This window comes from Ambystoma mexicanum, chromosome 11 (genome assembly GCF_040938575.1).
Source record: "Ambystoma mexicanum isolate Mex_15411 chromosome 11, UKY_AmexF1_1, whole genome shotgun sequence".
NCBI classification, from domain to species: domain Eukaryota; kingdom Metazoa; phylum Chordata; class Amphibia; order Caudata; family Ambystomatidae; genus Ambystoma; species Ambystoma mexicanum.
In genome coordinates this window covers 135,686,346-135,712,359 of record NC_090934.1, presented here as the reverse complement: position 1 = coordinate 135,712,359, position 26,014 = coordinate 135,686,346, and the positions used below count along the sequence as shown (strand labels likewise).

General features: G+C 45.5%; 1 protein-coding gene across 1 annotated transcript in view; it reads left to right on the top strand.

Annotated features, from left to right (window-relative positions):
- The window catches only part of MTF1 (metal regulatory transcription factor 1), a 407,863-nt gene that overhangs the window by 369,185 nt on the left and 12,664 nt on the right, over positions 1–26,014 (top strand). The window contains exon 9 of the mRNA XM_069622657.1: positions 19,675–19,732. Coding sequence (XP_069478758.1) covers positions 19,675–19,732 — 58 coding nt within the window. The remainder of the gene's footprint in view (positions 1–19,674; positions 19,733–26,014) is intronic.

Genomic DNA, 26,014 nt, shown 5'->3' with positions numbered 1-26,014 from the left:
ATGAAATGAAGTAGGTTCCGGTCTGATTAGGATTACTTCATGTAAGTTTATTTCCAGCTTCTTAGTTACATTTTCACATATAAGACATATAGGACAGTAGCTAGGACAACACCGGCTCCGATCACCTAGGCAGGCCAGATGTAACTGCCACCACTGAGAACCCTCACACCGAACATTCCATCATTCACTTACCAACACTCCACGTGCCATCACCATCTACATCACATTAGACAGGCACTACACAACACACCTCCATCCTTTACCCAACCACACATCACAAGGCACTTCACAGACTGGCATTACACAACACAGCTCCCTCCTTTACCAAACACATTGCACGAGACACTCCACATGCACTGACCAACACTTCCACAGCAAGTTCCCCACCATCAGGACAACAAACCAAAACAACCTACATTCTGAGAACACCCAAAACTTTATCGCCACCTTCCACCCGCCGGCGTCTGTAATTCTGCAGGCTTCCAGGCTGCCACCCTGAAACTGCAGTGGGCCTCTAGACTGCCACTCTAGAGCACAATTGGGCCTCAGAGCAAAAACCAACAAGATCACCACAGGGTTTCACACACAGTGGAACACATCATCACTACTACATGCACACAACCACAAATCGAATCGGCAAACAGCACAAACCACCAGACCATGCTGTGAAAACCCACCAATCATATTAGGAACGATGGCCACTCATTCCCAATACCATCAACAATTACTGGTTAACAAACACCCCACTCTGCTCAGATGACATCTTAACACAAGTCGAGGCATTGAACCCATTAAACAAAATAAGGGTCCAGAATCAACACCGCAAACAGGAAAAACCAATGTCTTATCACCTTAGCGCAACACTGCACTCCCTTCCATGGGCCATTACCAGGTGTCCTCAGCCATGCACCCCACAATTATCTCCAGATACATCCTGTCCCCAGTGACGAGACGAAAACACTGTAGCACAAGCGAAGGCACTACCTACCGCAAAGCCTCCTACACCTCAGAAAAACGTAACCTTTCCATACAATTAGAGCAGAGGCGCTACCTCCCTCTGGTACACATGAGTTAGAGCTTCACCAAAAGGTACCTCAACTCCAAAAGCACAACCAGAACAAATTACAATGCAGGATGACACTGCCTCCCATAAACCACTTCGTCCAGACAAGACGCACCACGCATTGCCCATCGCAACACTCCAACGAAAATAGTCTTCACACCATAAAGACATACTGCCTCGGATATCCAAAGAGACATTCACCATGCTCGCAGCGAATGCTATCCATTATCCAGCTCTCACTGACGCTCTCCATCCAACAATTGCATGTAATATACAATATCATCAGAGTCAGAAAACATATGCATTTCAAAACCAAAATGCAATAAACATATGTTTTGCTGTAAATAAAACAAAACAGCAAAACAAACACTTTTATGAACATAAAAGTCCATATCCATTTATAGGCTCTAACCCAAACCTAACAGTCCATAGCCATTTAGGCTCTAACGAAAACCTAAATGTTCATAGCCCTGAATGGGTACTACTGTGAACATGTCATTTCCAACCCTACTAGTCAATGTTGCTTCTTTCAACTCTAATAGTTAAGAAGATTAGGGCTATGACACTCCTAAAAGTCCTTGTAGTTCTCAACAACTTAACGCCTAAAAATCCTCAAAGTGTTAATCTACTTCATTCACTCAAATAAGCACCACACTTGAATCCTTGCATCAACACAAATAGCTCTTCACATTTGGCTGTCTAGGCATCTTAAAATTGTTCACATAGACCACATCCCTGCAAATCCTCAAAATGAGTTAACTCTACAACAACATTATACCTTAATCCTACCAAACTTTTACACAGGCACACACACAAGGATGTATAGCTTGCAGCACTCAAACAGACCATAATCAACCATCTACTGTGTTTGGGCAAACGCATACCTTCATCTTTGCCCTATGCCTAAATAGCTTAAACTCAAAATACATTCCTCTTACCAATGTATGTACTCTTCCACATAATGCCTGAACCACCTTAAATTCCTGCAACCCACACAACCGATTACTCCTACGTCCAAATACAGGCAAATAACTGCACAGACATTGGCAACGTTTGCTAAGACGAGTGTTCTCTAGCTGCCTAAAGTTGCCCTTACTGCAAAAACCACCCTGGAGTACATCAGATGGAGCGAAAATATAAAACATCACTCATAATCCTGGCAGTCGGCCGCCTCTGTTCACCCGACTTTCTGAGGCGGAGCGGCATCCAGAGAGCGCTGGCCGCTGCTGCGTGCCTCAGTAGCTGGGCGGGGCAGCAAACCTTTGCATCGCATCTTCTCCACACCTTTGTTTCCATAGTTGGCCGCTTCCAAACGCCTCGCACACCGAGGCGGAGCAGCATCACCAACCAAATACAGTATTTAATTATAACTTTTTCCCGATGTCGAGGCATGACACCATCACGTTGCGTTCATTTAGAGGAGTCCTTTACTCGCAGCAAGAAACTTCCCTTCCCAATCCAGTCACATACCCCTTCCGCATACTTCCGTGCTAAAATATGCCTAGGAGTTGCGGGTGGAACGTCAGCGAAGCCACGTTCTTCGCCAACACCCCTGACTGGCTGCATGACGTCATTAGGCATAAATGCTCCACAGAGCAGTGCAGAACTCCCCTGGAGCAACAGACACCCAGTTGCGCAACCGACACTGAGACACATAAAACGGCACCTCTTGGGCTTTCAATCCACGTAAATATCTTTCACCCACGCTTGTCAGATTGGAGCTGCCCTCCTTGCCATTAACTCGCAATAGACTCCTGGAAAGAGCACAATCTCTCTCTCTATATAGCTGCTGTCCGGTTTGCAGGGACTCTCCGTTTTACTCAGAAGACTCAACTGGCCTTCACCTTATGTGGTGTTCCCAAATCCATGTAGTACAGCGCAGCTTCTCTCATAACTATTAGAGAACTGGCTCATAATTCCTTTCCAAACCACCTGGGATCTGTACAGCCTCCAGCAGATCCCCCTGCCCCCTGCGCCCTGGGCGCAGATAGGACTTTTTGGGAGGCAGTGTTGTCCTTCCTCATGCAGCTTGTCCTTCCTGCACCTCCCCCTCACCCCCCGCAGCAGATTCCTTCAGAGTCTTTATCAGCTTGTAGCACGTAGGTTCCCTTATCCAAGAACGACTCGTCGCCAATGAAATGAAGAAGGTTCCGGTCAGATTATGATACTTCATGTAAGTTTATTTCCAGCTTCTTAGTTACATTTTCACACATAAGACACATCGGAAAATAGCTAGGACAACACCGGCTCCCATCACCCAGGCAGGCCAGATGTAACTGCCACCACTGAGAACCCTCACACATTACATTCCAGAATCCACTCATCAACACTCCACGTGTTGCATTTCCAGCATCACTGTGATGCTGGAAATGCATCAGAGGGCCAGGGCCTCCGTATACTTGTCCTTTACTGTTTTTTTTATCATGTGTTCTGTCATGTTTTCCGCGCAGGAGTTCATGTGGTGCAGCTCTTTTGGTTTGGTGTACAGACCCATGGTATACCCTTATGGCAACCATGGGTGGAGGTACAACCCTCTGCCCCTAGTGTATGTTTTTGGGCATCTGTGTGTGGCCCACAGAGCAGGGTATGGGCTGGTAGCAGCTCCATGCTGAATTTGACAAGTGCTTTGAGTATCCTCCATTTTGGGATACCCAGGCCCTGCCATTGGAATCAGTTGCTTCCTGATAGGAAACCAGATGGCCCCTGTGGCCTCTTGCTTTCTATTGCCTGTTACCTTGTTTTCCCAAAGTCCTGGGAAGCCTAACTCTGTCCCTTCCCCCTGACTGGCTGTTGGGTGAAGTTCCATATATGGTGGTGTTGTGAAGTCCAGGCCAGACTGGCTGGAGCCTTCCCAGTGACTGTATGTTGTGGGTACACCCTGTGGGTGGGACCTGGGTGAATGGAGTGTGTGACAAATATGCACTGCTTGTTGTGGATGTCTAGTTTTTTGTGTTTAACACAATGACTGAGACAGCCCTGCCCGAAACTGGTATGAATGCAGTGTGGAGTGTTGAATGGCTGGGTACTTGTCCCAATACACATAACTTGTTGTGAGTGTCTGGAGAGAAGTGAATGGCATGCATGCACTATGCACCTGATTGGCGGCCTGCCTGCATGAATGCCCTTCTGACCGATTCTTTGCCTGAGTGTGACCCAGCAGAATGAATGGGAGATCAATAGTATATCTGGGGGCCTCTCACTGCTTGAATTTGTGTTCAGAAGCTGAAGTCCACTACGAAGAGTAACTGGAGTAAAACTGAATCTTAACCTTGAAGCCCTGCTGGAAGTGAAGTCTTGCTTCTGTTCTACTTCGTCGATCTGAAAGCTGCTGTGTTACCAAGGACTGACCAAGAGAGGACCTGGTAAGGCGCCCACTTCCCGAGCTACGAGGGACCATTGTCCACCAGCTGATCTTTGCCAAAGCTCCCTGGTAGACAGACCTACGAAAGTCTGCCGACCGGAGATGGGGACCGCCGCGGAATCACATGAAGCGCCCGGACACTGTTGTCCATCACTGTCGCCGGCCGGAGCCGTAGAACAATATATGGACTGGGCTTGTGATATATCTTTACTTTCCAGGTTGCCCAGGTTGGGGGGTGGGGGGATCTCCACACAGAACTGTGTCTAGTGGTAGGGGCCAGTATTCTGCCAGTTGTTCTAACCAACTGCTTTCCTCCTATGTCTATTGTTGGTTGCCTTTATTAAGTGATCTGTGTGACATTTGACCAGTGTATAGTTGATGCACTTTAAAGAGGTCTGATAATAATTGTGGTACCACTTTAGAACTGTATATATTTGCCATTGTAGATTTTCTGAGCACAAAATGAGTTATTGTGATAGTGTACATAGCCTTGAACTTATATAAAGACTGTGTTTTAACTAATAGTGTGTGGACATTCCTTTGTGGGGGCTTGGGGACTACACAGTACTTAAGAACCAGCCTGCATCACCTCCTGAGAAGCTAGGCCTTGATTGCTCGTCCATTGCTACCGTAATAGAGAATCTTGGCTGGGGTCCTCTGTGCCTCTTCTCTACCGTATAGAGAGCAGAAGTACAGACCCCCCACACCCACCCCTCCGGTCTTTACAATCACCATCTACATCACATCACAGACAGGCACTATACAACAGTATCTCTTTTCTGTCAAAAGACCATGGCATATGTTTTGTCCTCTTTGAATATTTGTATGTACGTGTCCCCAAACAATAACTTTCTTTGCTCCTGTCTGGATCCCACCCTCTTACCCAATTAAATATGAAATAACGTGCACAAGTGATCTCTCCCGATTCTCGTGGTGGCTGAAATCAATCCTTGAGGGAACCCACCAGTCAATTTTCTACTGTTCCTTCCACGTGCAACATTTTACTGTTCATGTACACTTTTCCTTCCTCCCACCCCACGACACTTCCTTGGTCCCTGCCCCTTCCCCATATATATATTTAATTTCATATTCATCTTCCATTGGCACATCTTCCATCCTATTCATCTTATTTTCTTTATTCCAAGTCCAAGGACTTTCTTAATTTTAGTCCATTTGTGTTTCTTTTATGTGTCCTTTGGGCTGCTTTGCAGCAAGTTCCAGGGCCCCTTAATTCATAGGCCAGTCATTTTTGGATTCACAGTTTTTTGTGACTTCAGAGGACTCGAACTCTCAAGAATAGTCAAGGGGGAGCATTCAATTGTTTCTGGGTAACACAAGGCTGGGGGGGTGCCTCATGGGGGGAAAAAGGTTTTCACGGCTCGTCGCAACTGGGCATCTGGCTGGGTCCCTCAAAACCCCTTTCACAGTGGGTTTTTCTCCCTGCTCGCAGGATCAGTTGCTGTCAATCACCTGGTGTTTAGATGCCTCCCGTCTATCTGTATTATAAAACTGATAATACATTTTCATCGTCAGTACTGCATCCTCAAACCTAAACCAAATCCTTTAAACACTTCTACCTCCTAAAGACAATTGCTACCAAATGTTCTCTTTTTTCTAATATAATAGAATGGCTGCCTCTGTCTCTTTCCTTTATATTTTAGTATCGCCTATAATTCATATATTCTGGCTGAGAACTGAGTGCGGCTATGACCTGAGGCCAAAAATCACATGTTTTTGCTTTTTCTTTTTCTCAACCCATTTTCTCATGGGCTTTAATTTAAAAATGGTTATAGTATACTCATTTTCTAAGTGACAAAGGAAACCTTTTCGCCGTGGTTGTCATTCTTCACACCGAGTTTTTGCAATCTTCTTCTTTATGATAAAAATAATAAAAGACAAAACAAACAATATAACAAATTCAAAACATTTAAAAAAAAAAAAAAAAGATATGGTCATTAGCCGCTCCCTTTCTTTCTTTTTGGGAAAGCGGACAGTTACTTCCATAAGTAGGCTTTTATTCCTTCTTTCAACATGATGTTGCTGAGGTCATCTCTTGGCATCCTCCGCCCACTAAAATGTAGGCTGCTTTTCTGAAAAATTTAAATTTAGGTGCACTTTTAGTTGAACTGTCATAAGTGTAGTAACATGCGTGTTTTAATGTCTTCTGCTATGTTGAAAACCACCTCTGTACTTTTGAAGTCCTCCTCCTGATGGTGTGGGACTGCGGTCTCTTCTTTCTTTGCTATATTTATTCTGTTGAGACACAGCATTTTTTGCTGCCCTTCCTACACTAGTCTTACCTACCCATGGTATTTGGAAACAATCCCCGATTCTATTAAGTGCATGCAAGTGTGGCATATAGGCATACACTGTTTTGCCTATCCTTAAAGTTTCATGCATTTGCCAAATGTACCTATTTGGCATTTTCTTGTGACTAGGATCACAAAAAGGTTACTCCACCTTCTATCCACAAGTCGTCTTCATACTCTTACGTCCCGTCTCCTTTCCTCCAAACTGCATTGGCGTCCCTCGTGGGGGACGCAAGACGGAACCTTTTTCACCAGAAAAAAACCTTCCCCTTTAAATTTAGTGGCACACAGGGGTGCAGCCCTGGGAGCAGGTGCTGCCTTGACTGCGCCCTCTGGTGCCACACCACAGTCCCCTTTTCTGCATCGACGGGAACGAGCCGAATTCACCACGCTCCTGGATTTGGCTTCGCCATGCAATTCCACACGCGGATACTTCTTCTTTGTCTTTTTCTTTTCTTTTTATCATTCAGGTACTCGGGCCACAGGCGTCACGCTCCTCCCCGGTGCATGTCGACTTCTACAGGGTTCAGCAGGTGTCCATCCTGCGACAGGCTCTTCCCGACTAAAAACACCCACGCCCTCGGCCTACAGTGCCTTGGCCCTGACCACGGCTGGCAAGCTTGTACAACATGCGACGCTCTTTCCTCGAGGTTTTTAAAGAACAGACTGGCCAGGTGGAGGGAGCTCTTCCACAGATCGCCCCCAGATGACCTAAGGACTTTGTCTATTATCGATCCAAGCCCAAAAGTAGGGCTGCTCTTTTCCAGTGCACCACGCAAGGGAGACTCCTTCTCAAGGACTCGCCTGCGTGGGAGGGACCGCCCAGGTCCTCGTACCAGCACAAGTACCGAGGCTGTATCAACTACCGGGTGAGAGGCTGAGGGATCTGCAGATCCTCCCAGTGTGGGTACTTAGGGACCAGAAAGTTCTTTTACCGGGTCTTCCCCCGAGGGGCTAAGCCCTAGTACTGGCATCATGTCAGAAGAGGCGCCTTTACGCAGTTCTACCCGCAGATCCGCCAAGAGCATACCGCCTACCGGGCCTTGGGCCTGAGGAACAGGGTAGGCCTCATGATCCACACAAGAGTCCTGGACGGGGCTGGGCCCAGTGAGCCGAGCAACACGACAAAGGCAGCTCAACAAGATGGCCACCGTGCCAGAAAATCCAGACATCCGGCCGACGCCCCTCCGGGGAAGGCAGGCGGAGGACCATGTGTCGAGGTGGGACTGATGTCATCCAGGTAAGTGGCCTACAGCTTATCCTTCCTTTGCACAAGGCAGGTTCCTGCTGCATTGATATGGGCAGGGCACGTAACGGCTCCAGCAGCCGCCCGTTACCACGTCAATATCGCCTACCACCAATCCATCCTGTGAGGACAGGTTCTTTGAAAATTTCCTTGGGCTCATATCATCTCCACAGATGGGTGTCATCCTCAGGGACGCCATCAGGGACTTGCTCCCTCCAATTGTCCCGCTGGCGCCTGCTCCTCCGGTCCCTGTTCAGCCTCAGCAGCCCGCTCCGGCCCCCAGCCAATTGTGCAGGCGGTTCTGCACCAGCCTCCGCCGCAGCCTCTGGCACCGGTCCCCGTACCGCAGCCCCTGGCTCCTAGCACTCCCCCTCCGGTGCCGGACCCTCTGGACCCACAGGTGGACACAGATGAGGAGGAGGACCCCGACACGCCATCTTCAGCCAAAGCCTTCCATGAATGACTGGCAGGGCTGGCAGAGTACTTGGGCCTTCCTCAGCCCGAGGTTGAGCAACCAACAGAGGGGGTTCTCGCAGAAGTCCACACGCAGAAGTCCTCACGCTACGTCCCGTTGCCAGAACGGAGATCCCAATGCAGAAGGACGTAGTTGCTTTGGCCATGAAGGGTAGGCTCAAGCCCCACTCAGCCCAGCCGGTGAATAAATGCCTGGACACTAATATACAGTAGGCGGAGGGGGACACACTCTTGCTATCGGCCCATCCTCAGTCACACTCCTCAGTGATTGCTGCAGCATCGCTGTACTCCAAGCCTCAGTCGTCCTCAGCATCCTCCTCTGCAGCACTGCTAGCCAAGGAAGAGAAGATCTTGGAGGCGTACGGGAAGAAGCTGTATTCCAACACGTCCTTGCACCTGCGTGAAGCCAACGCAGATGCCATGCTGGCAGCCATTAACCAGAGGTAGTGGCGGGAAATTGCGGGTTTCCTCCCAGAGCTTCCGGCGCAGAGCCAATCGCGATTCAAGGCGGGATTGGAGGAGGCCAAAATTGTGGCGCAGGACATCATGGAGTCCTCCGTGGCCCACATTGACAACCTTGGCCGTGCCATCTGTATTGCCATGGACATGAGAACGACGGCATGGCTATGTGCTACGGATTTCAACCCAGATGTCCAGTAACACATACTGGATCTTCTGTTTGAAGGGGGTGACCTGTTCCACTCCACAACAGACGCGGAGCTGGATAAAAAGAAAAGAGCTCTCAAATGGACAAGTCTATATCCATTCTTACAAAGACCACGCCCAAACCGTACACCCAGTCACTGCAACGCTCCGAGAAGGGACGTACATACAGAGGTTTCTGCGGCTTCCAAGAGCAGAGGTCCAGGCAGCCTGACCGTTCGCCGTCCCAGCATCAGCGCAAACAACAAAGGGGGCGGTAAGGGCTTTTATCAGTCCCCCTCTGCCGCAGCAGCCTCAGAGGCAAAGAAGGCATGACACACCCCTCCGGGTCCACGTGTCTCCAGTGGGGGGTCAGGCTTGCTCTCCATGCACATTTTTGGTGCCAGAATTTCGCGGACCCCTGGATCCTCTCTGTAGTCTCCATGGGTACCCCCTCCCTATCCCAGCTTCTCCTCCCTCCTCCCCTCCACTCGCACAGGTTGGGACAGCAACTCAGCAACTCTTTTGGTGGAGATCCGGTCGCTCGTCGAGAGCCAGGCAGTAGATGAAGTCCCAGCCTCCCAACGAGGCTTGGTCTTTTACTCCAGGATTTTCACCATTCAGAAAAATAACTAGGCGGGCCTGAGAGTTGTGCTGGACCTTTCCACCCTCAACCTCCCCCTACATCTATAAACATTTTAGATGGTTACGCCAGCTTTGATAGCAGAGACATTGTGCAAGGGAAACTAGATCTGCTCCCTGGATCTGAAGGACGCGTACCTACACATCCTGATATGGCAGCCTCATCATTCCTTTCTACAATTCAGGATCATGGGCTACCATTTCCAATACAAGCTGCTCCCTTTCGGCCTCAACTTGGTCCCCAGTGTCTTTACCAGGCTGATGAACACGGTGGTGGCCCTCCTCAGGTCCCAATGCCACCACATTTACCCGTACCTGGACGACTGGCTTGTCAGGGCTACATCTCCAGAAGCAGTGCACCATACCTCCCACGCTCTTATGAACACACTACACAAGCTGGGTTTTTCGCTCAACCTCAAGAAGTCACAGCTGCAGCCCAGGCAGACACTGACCTTCTTGTGCCTCATTTGGGACACATGCTCCGAGAAAGATTTTCCCTCAGAGGACAAGATCACAGCACTCAAGAGAGCCACGGTGCACTTCCTCAGCAGAGAAGTGACCTTGGCCTGGTGGTACCAACACTACTGGGTCTCATGGCAGCAGTCCTCTTGGCCATCCCCCACACGAGACTCAGGATGAGGAGGATACAGCTGCACTTTGCAACATCTTAGAACCAGGAACGGGGCCATCAGTCAGAGATGTTCAACGTTCCTCCTTCGCTTCACCCACGCCTCACATGGTGGTCCAGGGACTGCAACCTGTGGACGGGCAAGCCTTTCCGGCAACCTACTCCACAGGTCACCATCTCAGACTCCTAACTCGAGGGTTGGGTTGGACAACCACTGAATTCAGGACACCGGGACCCGGCAGGAGTACCACATCAATTGGCTGGAACTGAAGGCCATCTGGCTGGCGCTCAAGGCCTTCCTTGCGGTTATCGAGTGCAAGGGCGTCCTCATTCAGAAAGACAACTCGACAAGCATGTTCTATGTCTACAAGCAGGCGGATAACAGACCCCCTCGACTGTGCAGGCAGGCTGGCAGTCAGCATGTGGGAGTGAGCCCTGGAGAACAACATCTACCTCACGACAGTCCACCTGCCGGGGGAAATCCAACCTGAAGGCAGTCAGGCTCAGCAGACTGGAGCAGACAACTACGAGTGGCAGTTGAACAACCTAGTGCTGCAGGAGATCTTTTGCAAATGGGATCGCCCTCAGGTGGACCTCTTTGCCTCCTGGGGCAATAGGAAGTGCCAACTGTTTGCCTCTTTGCAGGGTCAGGGCCCTGGATCCTTGGGCAATGCCTTTCAGATCAGGTGGGACGGAATGACCGCATACGCATTTCCGCACACACCGCTGATTCACAGGGTGATATGCAAGATCAAGGAGTCTCGCCACCCCAGCATCATTCGGATAGCTCCATGGTGTCCAGCCAGGCCATGGTTTTCGGAGCGGCTTAGCCTTTCGGAGAGGCCTCCCATGTGAGGGGCCCAGCACATGTTCTGTTATACCAGGGCGGGCAGGGTCATCCACCCCGCACCAGAGAATTTAGCCCTCACAGGGTGCTTCCTGAACAGGTCACGTTAGGACATCTCAGCCTTTCTAAAGCTAATCTAGAGATCATGCAGGGCGCCAGGAGCAAATCCATCAGGGCCCAGTATAAGAGAAAGTGGACCAGGTTCTGCCACTGGGCAGACTCTAAGGACATTAGCCCTCTGGCATGTTCCCTGGACTACGTGCACTCCTTTTCGGCGCATCGCTCCCATTCAGGCGTGCAGGTGGACACTTGCTGCACTTACCTGGCAGCCATTGGGGTTTACAGAAACTCGGAGAGTTTTTCCTCCTCCAAACCGATTGTCAGCAAACATTTGATGGGTCTCGCCAGGCTCTACCCACCCATCAAGAAGCCACACCCTATGTGGGACCTCAACATGGGCTTGGGTGCCCTGTCACAAAAGCCATTTGAACCAATGGCGTCTGCAGACATCAGGCTGGTCACTATTAATACAACCTTGCTAGTTGGCCTCACCTTGGCTTGCAGAATCAGCGAAATTCAGGTGCTGGTCGCCTCGGTGCCATACACTGTCTCACAAGGACAAGGTAGTCCTGCGGCCGCACCCAACGTTATTTCCTATGGTGCCTTCCGCATTCCATCTGAACGAGGAAATTGTGCTGCCCACATTTTTGCTGAGCCCAAAGACGAGACGCAGAGAGTTCTGCACTGCCTTGACGTCAGGCGTGCACTGAAATTCTACCTGGACAGGACGAAGAGCTTCTGCAAGTCGGATGCTCTATTAATCACCTTTAGAGGTTCACGACCGGGATACCAGGCATCCACGGCCTCCATAGCCCGGTGGATGGTCTCGGCCATCAGAGAAGTGTACGAGGGACAGCATAAACCACCCTCACCCAACATGCATGCCCACGTGGTCAGAGCCAAGGAAACTGCCATACTTTCCAGCGGCATGTCCCTTGTCAATTCATAAGCAGGACGGCCAGATGGGCCACCCCTTTTGCTTTCTGCAAGCACTATTGTCTGGATGCCACTCTATCAGACGCGGCTTTCAGACATGCGGTTCTTAGGAACCTGTTTGCTTAAGGAGGGTCTCCTCTCCACCCTAGAGCTACATTCAGTTGTAATCGCCCATGCAGTATGGAGCAAAGGGGAAAGGATGTAAGAGTAATCATAAGTTACTCACCGTAGTGACTAACGTACTCTTAGTCCCCTTTCCTCCATACGTCTCACCAATCTCCCCCCTGATAAAACTGGTGTCATTAGGCAATGTTAAATCTATTGTTGACGGGTCTGTGGGGACTGAGATGTGGTGGCGTAGGGCGGAGTCACGGCAGCGCATGCTCCCATGCCTCACCCCTGCGCGTGTCTCAATTTAAAGGGGAAGAATGTTTTTTCTGGTGAAAAAGGGTCCGTCTCCCGTCCCTCGTGAAGGACGCCCATGCAGTATGGAGGAAAAAGGACTAAAGACTAAGAGTAAGTTAGTCACTACAGTGAGTAACTTATAATTTCTCGTCATTCGATATGGCCATACCCGCATATATATACTATCTTGTGCTCAGACCTGCTTACATCTTTCTTGGAGGGAAAAATACTATCTATTTAAAAGGACTGTACAGAAGTACCCTTTTTCTGTACTCACCTGGGTCGTCTTACTCCTAATAATGATCAATAAGGTTTGTTCGCACACTTACTGTGTCAAATGGTACTCACCCTTTCATTCTCTACTTGTCTACTAGTACTCACCTTAGTCATAATGTTTCTTCTCATTATATCGCTATGCTGCACTAAGGCCATATAGACATTCCTCTCGTGCTCCAAAAATGGCAATTTTCTTCACCTGTCATACATAATTCAACATCTTACTTGCACTCATATGTTCTTTTGTGCAGTTCTACTAAAGGTTCTTTCATACTGTTAGATCAGTGTTGGCCATCCACACCTTCGTAGACTTCCATTAATCGCATTTAATTTTTTCACATACACTACACTGATCAATTGACACAATCACCATCCATTGTGCTCATTGTTTGAAATCTGAATATTTTACCCACACCTTTCTCCTTGGCCTTGTCTCACAATGTTGTTTTGTGTTCCTTTATTTACACCTTCTATCAACTTGTGTTTTTCGCTGCTTTAACATTCACTCATCATTAGTTTATTTCAACCCCTGGATTGACATCAATCTTTTGAATATGAACTGCTTACTTCAGCACTTTTTGGTTTTAACTGTTCATTGTTATCTTATATTAATTGGTTTAAACACAACACAAACTTTTATAATTTGCATATTATAATCCGTTACATGTGTGTACTTTTATTTTGTTTCCCACTTTTATTTTGTTCCCCTATTTCTTTCAATAGACTCACGTCATAAGGGCCTATGGTCCCCAGGACACTTGCCAACTTTTCCTAGTCTTCCTGAAATTATGTTGGGTGCTGCCTCATAATTGCCATACGCTGATTTCCCTCTTTATTTTTATCCAGTATGTGATGCTCATAAAAAACGCCACTTCATAATTTGTCTTCTCTAAACATGTCATAATGTCAGTCAATTTATACCCTTCTTCAAGAGTTTATATTGTTCTTCAAGGTCTACCCTTGTCACCCATTCCTTCAAGCATTGCCATTTCCCGTTGTACTATGGATGCTTCTAATTCTAGAGGGATTGTCTGTCCCCCCTCTTTGTCCATCGGTATCTGTGGTCTGAACAAAAAACTCATCCGGTTTTCTCACAGTTTTTCCCACTAAGCGTGGTAGCCATGTCAGTAGAATGTTCGCTCCATACACAAAACCTCTGGCTCTACGGGGACGCCCCACAAAGCCACTTGCCTTGTGAACACCAGTATAAATTCACCCACATTTAAATGGTGTATTCCTGGAGTGGAACACACTATTCCTTGATCAGTGAATGGAATCGTCATGTCAAGTTTTGTCATTAAATCCGTTCCCAAAATATTAACTGATGTCTGTCGCAAATATAACAAAGGAACAGTCATGTCATACTCCACTATAGAGACTGGTAATTCACCAGTAAAAGGAACTCGACTTGTAAATTTAAAGAACCCTTGAGCATTTATGGCAATTCCCAACATTGGATACTTTCCCTCCCGTGTATATGAACGTGTAGCCCCAGTGTCTACTAGAAAAGCAAAGGTTGTCTCTCCTACCGTCACATCAACCCTAGGTTCCTCTTAGGGGGGGTCTGGTGTCACTGATCATTCTGAACACCTCAAGTCATCCTGTAAGCTGTCCTATTGTGGGTGCATGCATACCCCTGTACCTGTGAAAGGGTTTCCTCCTACCACAGTGGCACCTCCTATTCTGAGTGTCAGCACCTATCCTTTGTTTGTGTATTGCTGTGTCTGCATGGGGGCTTGTTGCAATTGGCCTTGTGGTGGATTCATTTACACTTGCTCAGGCTATTATACCTATTGCTGTCTCTGCGCTGGCGTCTGATACACTGTCTGATCTTGGGTGAACCCTTCTCTTGTCTCTTCTTGAGCCTGTAAATTCAAGGTATCCCTATCTCTCTTCCATTTATAGTCTCCAAAAACCCAACTACTCTTATATTTCGCTTCAACAAGACATGTTCCTAACTGGTATTCCTAATGTAAAGCAAAAGTTGTATTTGTGTGTTTGTGTGTTTGTGTTTGTGTGTGTGTGTGTGTGTGTGTGTGTTATTGCATTACATAATTCCTTCTTTGACTACCTATGTGTTTTTATGTGAATTAAGCTCGTGATCCTTTGATTCTCTGTACTTCCACAAGATTGTGTGTGTATGCATGCTACTCCCCCTCTCTTTATAAGCATATCATGACAGAGATTCTAACTTTAATCATCTCTATTTTTCCTCAATCTCATAAGAAATGTCTTCTTTGTTCATATCTCAAAATTGTACTTCTCCTAATAAATCAATTGTTCATGCATAACAGTAATCCATATTGTGCTCAATAATTGTGCAAGCTTTCCTTGTTTCTCTTTGTCAGTGCCCAGCCTGCTTGTACTTATGCATACATATATTTAATTTAAACAAACCTTGTAAAAACCACTAAAATAATAGTCCTTATTCTTGGAAGTCAGGCCAATCAGGGTTTGTGATTATATAAGAAATACTCCTTTAACTTAATGACACACCACTTTATATGTTAAGGCCTTAAAAATACTAGTGATTTCTTGTGTGTCCTCATAGCTTAATCCCTAAACTAGTGCACGTTATCTCCTAGTTATTTACTGAGATCTCTCCTCAATAGAACTGTTAAATATATCATGCTTTTCATATATATTGTGTGTAACCTTAGTCTTTGTGCGTTTGCGAGCACTTCCTCTCGTTACTTACTGCTTCCCCGTTCTAAATACCAATTTATGCATCAATAGTTGCACTTTTAACATTATTGCCAAAAAGGGTGTTTTATCTTATTAATTCTTGCTATTCCCCATAAATATTCACTGTGCTTATTTTAATATCATTCATTATTACATTAATCAATTTTTTATGTAATTTGCACTCCTAATTACATTTTTCCTCTCAGCGACTTACTTTCACAAATTGTGTGATCTTAGACACATTCATTTTTTTTCATTTCCCGCCCCTCCTCCCCCTTTGAAGCCTATCCAATCTGCTATGGCCTTAGTGCACATGCCTGAGTCTGTATGTATAACTTACATGACTGATTTAATTATGGTGCATATCCCATGCCTCCTCTTTCTGTCCCCAACTACCAATAGTCTCACTGTTCTGGTCATCCACAGCACTCTCCTGTGCTTTCTTTGCAATCTGTCTTTCTTTTGCTCTTCTAATCATTTTGTGTCCCTTTCCCATTCTCCTTCTGCTGACACACTTCTTTGTTTTCTGGTCCAATTTCTATAAGGATAAACTGTGTGCATCTGCTCTTCCCTTTTGTAGCACACTGAAACTTCTTAGTGAAACACTTTTTCTCTCTTCCACATCTGTGTAATTGGCCCATACATGCCTTATGATCTATGTTCTTTCTAAATGTCCCCTTTAATCACCAATAGGAAACAGCTATTTTGCTTAACATGAAATTAACAAATCAAGGGTGATCTAGTGTGTGCTTAACAGAGAAAGTATCCATTATTAAGTCCCAAAATAACTGACAAGTCCCTTAAAAATGGGAAGTGACTTAACAGTGACCTAATGGGACTTCCTTAGTTCACATATGTACAATAACTGGGGGCAGCTTCCAGTATAAAACAGTATATTTAAAATAAAGTTCAATCGCATATAGTTTTTTAAAAATATATACCATGCTTAACTTAACAACCAGGGTCTTAATTATCCCACAATGTCTTATAATGCAATCCAGTGCTTCTCTAGCACCTGGCTTCAATAAGCATGCACAAATGCCATGAAAAAATGTTGTTTCTCAAAACCTACCAATTTTCAATTTTTTAAGCTAGTGTTTGTCATTTCGACCCATAGCTGAGCGTCCCTACTCAAGTATTACATGTGTGCATTCTAAAATCCCCAAAAAACTAAAGTTATTTTAAGGAGTTCTGCTTCAAATCTACATTTCCATAAGGGGTGAGTCAGCGCGGGCTCACTTACAGGCTTAGTTTAAAAAAAATGAATATTTCAAAACTGCACAAATGAATCACTAAATATAATATTTGCATACTCCTACATGTATGAACTCTAGCCCTATTCATTCCCAATCATATTTTCATAGGTTTCCGTTCATTTTTCTGTTTCAATGTTAATACACATACATGCATTTTGTCATTCCTGCCAACACAAAACCGCATATTGCTCTTTCTGTGTGCAAAACTTGTTCACAGCTACTACGACTCGCATGGCTATCATGTTTTCAACTACAAGCACATGTTTTTTCTACAGTTAATCACTTGTTGGCACTGTCAGCTCTTAACTTTAGCTTTGAAAAGAAGCCCTTGAAAGAGGAGCCTTCGCTTGCGATTTTGAAACATAAATCTTACTGTGCATGCCAGTTGGTGACCAGCTACGCACTTTTTGCTTTTTCTCAAAATGAATAAATGTCTTTCTTTTGTTGATTTTATAGTGTCATGTACAAAACTGTCTTTATTTGTTCTAACAGAAAAGGAAATTACTGTCAGATTTTGGCTCACACCTTATCTTAAGGAAATGTTTTCAACTACGTACTTTTTAGTCCGTGCAAAAAGCTCCCCCATGTGTTATCTGTTTTCTCCTTCGTTCCTATGTTTCGCTTATCGAATTCCTACGTTCAAAGCATTTCAGTCTATTAAAAGCCTTTTCATTGTGTGCATTTAATTGTTACTTCATTGTAACCTTTTACTATATTGTGCTCGCTTGTTTAGAAAGTGCATAGGAGAGTCACAATGCATTTTTGTTTTTACAAAATCCTTACGATAACGCCTCCAAACATTCCAAAACAACAGATAAGCGTGCTTCAACAATCACTTGCTCAAACCTCTAATTTCAACAGCCTGTCTATTCTTTTGATTGGCGCCAACCACTTACAAAAAATAGATAATATAACTTCTTGACTTTATTTCATTTTCTTTACACATATGTCACTCTTTGACACCACAAATACACAAACTAGTCGACTCTTCATACTTAAACCACGGTGATCACACTTATTCCTCTTTCCCCTAATCAATACCCTGATCAGTGTTTAAATTGTCTCCTTATGCGGACCTGTCCTACATGTAGCCTAGTTTACTCTGACGGGAGTATGAGACAACCTCTTCTAGACTGCCTTGGGTCAGGCTTCTGGGCGCTTTTCTCTCTATTTCTACACAGTATTTCCTGTTACTCCTGTTACTATAAAATGACCACAACTCCGTTAATATGTACATAAACATGTTTTATTTTCTTGTCTCTGTCTCTCATAATAAATACCATAATTCACAGATGCCACGTGTGCTGTGCTGACAGTCATGTGGAGATGCCCCTGACAAAATATGAGAGCACACTGCTTGTCACTCACCTTGTCGCCTCTTTTCAGGCATCTCCCTTTGTCGGTCAGCACACCAACATGAAGACTGGGTCCTTGTAACCGAATCTTATGAAAGACTTTAGGGTCCCATCTGTAAGTGCCAACTGAACAGGGGGACTTCTTCCCATCTCATCAGCTTCTGGCATGTGTGAACTTTTCTTCGAGGCAAAGACAGGAGCAAAAGAACAGGCGCCCGGGAAGTTTTCTCAGTAGTCTTTATTAGACAAGGTTATAAGACACTCTGGAAAAGCACTCAGCAACATTTTGCCTTCAACCTGCTTACATAGGTTATTTTGGATGATGCAACATCCTCATGCAAATGACTACTTTGTTAGAGCATGTATCTGATAGGTCCTTTTAGCCATAGAAAAACCCCCCGTCCCTACGATTTGGATGACTGTATCTGATGCTCACCAAGCCACATTAGTCCTAGTAAGCAGACACTATTTTCTCTGACTCACAATCTGATCAGCTATTTTAGACCCGGCTGAACACAATTATAACATTCTTCAACTTCTGCCAAAAACAACTTTATCACATCACTGTCAATCCTTTATCTGCTTCTCGAGGTCTTGCCAAGCAAGTTACTGTCTTCTACAGTTGAGAAATGAATAAACCTCTATTTTATGATGCCAAATAATGCAGCTGGTCTTGTCAAATTGGTCTACATAAAAGAGAGTGCATTCTTATTATTAACAACATAGATAAATGTTTCCCTTGCCTTTATCTGATTCCATCATCAATCTTGTCTGCTTTTCCTGCCAAGTTCCAATTTTGGCTAACAAACTCAATTATCTCACTGTGAGATGCTGCCAAAGACCATCTCTTAATGTATCAGCCTGTGCTACCTTTCAGCATGAGTCAGCGTTTCAGCACCCGCTTTAGAAGTGGACACCATTTTGTACTCCAGTCATCCATTTTGAAATGGATCTGTCTGCCACTGTGCTACCATTCAGGGAGCCATTATTTATTTAAGCATTTCTCACTTTGCATCCCATATTCATAATTTTCATATATTCATGATGTGTGAGACATTTAAGGCACTCTTCACTTCCTGTGTCCTTTTAACCCAAATATGCACAGCACCATGTGCACTTTTTTTACCTTAAATAAAAAGCGCTATAATTCTGATTTCTGCACGAAATGGAACCATTTGATCTACCTATTATGTTGTTTGTACTCAGATGAGTGGGGAGAGCGGTTTGGCACCCCTATACAAGAGTAACGCCCAGTCGATGTTCCTTTTCGAAAAAACTATTATGTAATACTCTGCACCAACCACTAGATGTTGGCCTAAGCAAAGCATGTGAATCTAAGCACATACAGGCATCAGACGATTCCAGGTATGTAATATTTGTCATGTATATCAAAAGCATTAAGTGAAATTAACTCAAATGATTTGGGTAGTGAAATAATTTGTATCCAACTTTGTAGTTTGTTCTTAAAGTTGTTCTTTTTTTTTCACAGCATCAGACATCTAAAGTAAAGAAAATGTTCTTTACTGTACCAGTAGCAAGCAGCACAGGTATGTATGTTGGGCTAAGTGGGCTTTGCTAATATTTACTTGTTTGGCACCCCTATTTAGATTACCTGGGGTAGGTGATGTGTGTGTATACGTACACAACCCCCAAAATGTTCCTAATTTCATCTAAGTGGAGTAGGTAAGCAGGGTTGAGCTTGGCATGGAGCAGTGTGTGCTGCTGAATCTGGGTCAATGGTGTATTTAAGTGTAATCAATTCTGTTATGTAAAATTTGGACAACTCCTGTAATCTGTCCACACCTGCAGGCAGGTGTTGTCAGGAGTCACAGAGTAAACCACCACCTGCTACATGTTATCACTTGATAGTCTATTTTAGCACCAGGTGCTGGTGAGATTTTTGCACAACCCTCTTATGAGGTGTAGCAGAGCAGTCAGACCGAACTTCTGGGGGGAAGATGTCTGTCAGGGAGGTACAATTAATCCCAACAGACCCCACTAAAGTATCCACCACACTGGTATGCTGAAAAGATATGCACTTTATAAGGTTACAAATAACAAAATGTATGCTGGGAAACACAGAACATATAGCAGAGCAGTTAAAGAACAGTAAGCCGCTTATTACAGGCCTTTCGAATGGATTTTGTCCTCCAACGTATTCCACATTTTACACATATAATGTCCACAACTGTGCACATTACATGTCAAAGATGTGGAATACGTTGGAGGAACATCCAGTCGAAAGAACGTTACCAGTTGGAAAGTAACTTGTTCATCTCAATCCTTTACCTAATATCTAGGCCAGCTACCTAGTTTTAGGCACCATACATATAGCTTTTCGATAATAGTTAAGAAAAAGAATGCTAGACAGTATTACACCCAGTAATGATCATAAGTCACAATCCAAGGGTACCACACAGATCTTTTCACAGGTTTTCTACTACATTCCTAATACAGTGTTATACAGAACTGTGGTAGGTCATAATCCGGAGACAGACAAGGAGGTATGTCCTTTGAATTCTTTTTTTTTTTCTAGACCTAACCTTTTCCTAGGCCTGAGACTCCAAACCCTACTCTAAACAAAGAAACAAGTAAACGGGTGCTTGTCAGGATTGCCTTACATAAATACCTCGGGGCAGAATCTTATTCTAACCTGCCTTTTCTCCCTACCTTTAAAAAGGGAGTTTACAAATATAAAAATACATATTTGGGACATGGCCCTATGAAAAGGATAGCTGATGGCTTCTGCCCCCCTCACTCTCACACTCTCTCACACACTCTCATGAGTCTCATAGTCCTTATCCCTTTGGGCAGACGTTTGTTTTTCTGGGGTCCACTCAGTCTATTCCTCTCCACTCGGGGGCTCCACTCCTTCCTTCCTCCTTTCCCCACTCTGTGGCTCTGTACCTTCTTTCTCCCTACCATGGGGCTCCTCTTTTTCTCTTCCCGCTCTGGGGCTTTTCTGCTTTTTCTCCACTTTGGGGTTTCTCTCCGTCTTAGTCCCAACTCTGGGGTTTCTCCGTTCTCACCACCCTCTGGAGTCTGTCTTAGTATTTCTCCCCGCTCCAGGGTCATGCTGACCTTTAATCTGCGGACTGCACGGTTCTCTCCCCGCTCTGGGGCTCTCTTCTCTTTTTCTCACCTTCCATTCTTTTCCCACTGTGGGATTTCTTTTTCTCTCTTCCTCTCGAACTGCTCTGTTCTCTCCCTGTTCCAAGGCTTTCGTTCTTTCCCTGCTCCTTCGCTACTGGCCGCGTTCCTTTGGAGCCACTGTATACTGACTTCTGATGAGCCGTGCTCCAAGGGAGGGATGTGTAGTCTGCCTGATCCTGCTCACTCGACCCATCAACTGACATCAGCGCCGGCCGGCGTCGACTATCCCCTCCCGCTTGGTGCGAGGATCTGTTATAAGGCTTCTCCGGGCATTATCTTGGCCTTTTGAGGTACTCTTCTCGTGGCCGCACCAGGTGGTCCCTGTTATTCGTCGGGGGGGACCTGGCAGCAATCGTCTAGGGCACGCCACTGGCTGGGATGCCGCGTTTGGAATTCATTCTGTTGCCGGCAACCCCCTGCATGAGCTTTGGTGCAATATGACTCTGCAGGCTGGTTCTTCAAATGACGTTAGCCATAGTGGCTGGTCTTCTGAGCACTGGGCAAGATTTAAGTCAGAAGGCAAGACAGCCATTGTAAAAAGATCATAGGAGTCTCTTTCGCCATAGCTCCCACTTACCCCATAAAGCTTTTTCATGTCGGGGGGAGGAATGGTGACATATGTCCCTCTCTCAGGTTTTCCTGTCCCCTGAGGGAAGTCGCCTCCAGAGGGATCCCACTTACCCTCTCCCCTCAGGGGTCTTAAGCGTAGCACGCTCACCTCCATATTCCCAAAGGGGGTGGCTCCTCCTTGGGGAGAGGTGACGATTTCCTTGGATTTGTCACAAATACATATAACGCAAGATTCAGCTCAAAATGTTAACCAATGGAGAAATCGGTATAAGGGGACCTGCAGAATCCACAGACTACCCCTGAGAGTAAGTATAATGAATAACCCACCAATCCAGGGTCCAGAGGTGAGTACTTGGTGTTTTCTCCCAGAAAGTCGGCTCGCAGAAGGAGTCTTTCTTGGTGTGTTAGTTCCAGGCCTCACACCAAATTGCCAACCTGGACTTAAACCCGAGGGATGGAGTTAAAACTTTCATGTCATCTTGCCACTTGAGGCTTTTCTGCTGGGTCCTGGGCTATGCCTCAGAGGGACTTGTTCAGGAGTATGCTTGGAAATCTGAAAGGGTTTTGGTCCCCTATTCTGCCTGGTATTAATCATCTGGACTTTGTTGACACACTTGGGATTGTACTCTTTCAGTACTGAAGCAAAAGCTATTTCAGGCTTAGGTTCCAGGCATGCACCAAAGGGCCCAGCTCAGCACATCCTCCTTTCCCTATGCCTCTCTGCCCCTGCTCACCATTAAAAATTGAAGAAATCTGTTTCTACGTGGGTCTCTGCAGAGTGGAGGGTCACCATAGGCACTTAGAAGATGCTCTGGTGCACACAAACCACTGCAGGAAACTTCCTGCGAGTACTCACACTCCTTAAAAACATACATCAGGAACATTCCTCTTTTACATTTGAAGGCGGTGAAGAAACACCCACTGTGCAACAGCAGGAGCTTTCTTCCCCCAAAAAGTAAAGCCTAGACTATGGCCTTCAAATCTGCCACCCTGTTTGTCCTCATTCCTTGATGGGTTTGTTCTTTCTCTGGGGAGAACAATGGCGGTATCTGGTGACATCTCTAAGGTGTTTATATTATGGTGCCCTGTGTCTTTTTAGCTGCTAGACCTACTCCACCTTTTTGCAATTTTCAGTACCTTCTTCTGGAACTAGTTCACCTTTCTTCTCCTGGACTTCATTTAGGTACAATATTTCTACATTGCCTAGTCCATACCTTCAAGGATCATACCATGTGAACTCCTTGATACTTCTACTGAGACTTGTGCACCTCCCCTCACCCCGGCACAGTGGTCTCATAATTGTTGATGGAATAGATGGGCGCTAATGCCCTGTGGTTTCTGGGCTGTAACTGTGGCAAATTACTGTTAAGTCATGTTCCCCCCTCCTCTAGATTTAACAGATATGCATACCACAATACATGCACCAGAATATTTTTCTGTAAATGTCAGTAATACCTACAAAGCTTGGCCTTGCATATGGCCCCTTGTATGTGTTACTGGTTTGTGAGGGATTCGTTCCATATGTGACTGAGGACTGATCAATCAAGTGGCAGTCGGTGAATCCATGATGGGTCTTGTAAGTCAGTATGTCCAAGTCCACCTTGGCTTTCATTAAGGGGAAGTCCCTTTATCAAAAGGGCTTGATTTATGGCCAAGGCCTGAGCTTTTCCCAGGATAGGAGACACTGTTTGTCCTTTGTAAAACGTTCCACTTCTCCATCCCTGTCGGATGGTTTCAGCCTGATAGGGACAAGGAAGGCTGATCCTTGACTAGGGAGTACTAAACTAATCCAATAGTACAAGAAAAGGTAAGGGCCCTACCATTCGCAGTACAGCTATATCATTCCACGATACATGAGAGGCAAACTAAAGAGGATTCTGACTCGATCACTGTTAAAACCTTATAATCCATCACCAAGTTAACTCACACGGCTTCCTCTTCCACCTCACAAGCGTGACAGCAGCTATGACTCCCAATATTTTAGAGACTCCCAGTAGATTGCTCATAGTAGAGGCAGGCATGGCTACTGTGTGGAGAAATAGGTCAGGTAATATCAGAATACCACTAAATGATTTGTCTATGCTGCGTGATAGTCTGCAGACAAGTAACACATATGAAGTTACCCTGCACTGTTGAGCGTTGGTTCTCCTATGCTTGGCAGAAGCTGACCTATGCTTCCTGAACTATCTTGGAGATCAAAATCAAATGTTGGCTTCCGCCTCTCTACCCGCTCCTCTACTCCATTACTCCTGCTCTCGCAACGATCTTTGCAGTGGTCTTAAAGGCCCTCTTCAGAGCACACAAGATATCTGATCATCAAAGTTTATGGAGGAACTTCATCTGACATGAAGGCTTCAAAGGTTTCCATTCTTTCTTTGGATGGTAGCCTTTTATTATAGAATGCGGTTTCACCAACACAAGATATGCATGCTTACATGCCTTGTTCTAACTCCGCTTCTATGACCTCTTACAGGCATGTCCTAATGGAGTGCATCTGTAAGGCGGTGACCTCCGACTCACTGCAAACGTTATGTAAACATTGATCGGTGCACTGAACTACCAGGGATAACCTTTTTGTTTGTTCAGGCTCTACTATGAACATTCTTGCTTGAAACCTCTATGGAGTTTTTCAGTACAGTCCCAACCATAGTCATGGATGGGATGATTATTAATCCCTCATCATTATGAATAAAAAAGAGGTTTGAGTTGCAATCTTTCCACAAAACCCCACTCTATTGTCTTTACTAATAAGAGTCCTCTGTTTTTATTTTGCTTAAAGAACTGACAGTTGAGGTGATGACGACCATGCATGAGGTAGGTTCCATGTTGGTCAGATTTTGTCACGTTACCTGCACAGTTAAATGTTGCTGTGCATTATGCTCCAGTCCAGCCTCCTTCTCGGGACGACAACCAATGAGTAAGGGGACTATGGTCTAGAAGTTCCAGTAGCCACAACAGTAAATTGACTAATTCATACAAATCAATTTTTAGGTTGCTCCTTAGCAGACACACATCTTGTGGTGTCTTCACGGGTGTTAACAATCAAAACAAACGGAGTAGCATCGTATCTAGTCCTTGTCATCCTATGCCTAACATGTTTTACTCTCCCTTTTGGTATATGTAGTGTTTGTGTACCTTTTATTTACCTTTATTTTGCTATCAGAGGGATTTTTACTTAAGCCACCCTGCAGCTGCATCTCGTTTATGATCTATTACTCTTGGGATGCCAAAATGACTGCAGGTGCCCTGCTGCTGAGCTGAAACGGGGTGGCATGTGTTGCTCCTTAGATCTTCATGCTCCTTACTATGGAACATCTAGACTTCCACCTCTGCAGCTATTCCTCATGGAGGTGGGCTTTCAATGCTGAGTCCTCTGTGTCTCACAGAGCCACCTATCACCTGTTTCCTGGGTCACCTTTGTGCTTCCTGAACTACCATCTAACCAGACACATTTTGAATTCTAGAGAGAGACCTCTGTACCCGCACTTCCAGGGACTTCTTGCTGCAGTCTTCAGTCAGAGCAGCTCATCCGGGGACCTGTGACCCCCACTTTATCGCAGGGGTTATATGTGATAATGTCCCCTGGCAAAAAAGTCTACGAAAAATTGCCCTTTTTTCAAGGGGAGCAGGAGACACCCCTGCAACAGGACACTCCCGCAACTCCCACTCCCCATGTCGCTATATATAATGTTGGCATGACCTTTTCCTGGCAACATTATGTATGGCAACCATATATATATGGGAACATTATTACCTGATACCATTGCTGGTCCTAGACGGATCGTTTGGCTCGGTGTGTAGTGTCTTCTGTGCATGTTTTTAATGCGTACTGTGAAGGCTTCACGAAGTAAGACGCAGACACCATATTCACTAAATCATTTATTTTTCAAATGTTAGGATGGAGTAAGGCCTAACTTGCCCTATGCTAAGGTGGGATTTCCCTACCTAAAGAAACTAAGGATAGTGTTTGTCATTAAGTTCAACTCAAAAGTCTGTGTCCACAACCTAGTCTTGCCCTCACAACTAAAGTTATACAATGTGTAGGGATGTCAGCAACCAAAGAAAGGTTCTATGTTAATAACCAACGTCTGTTTTCTGTCTGCAAA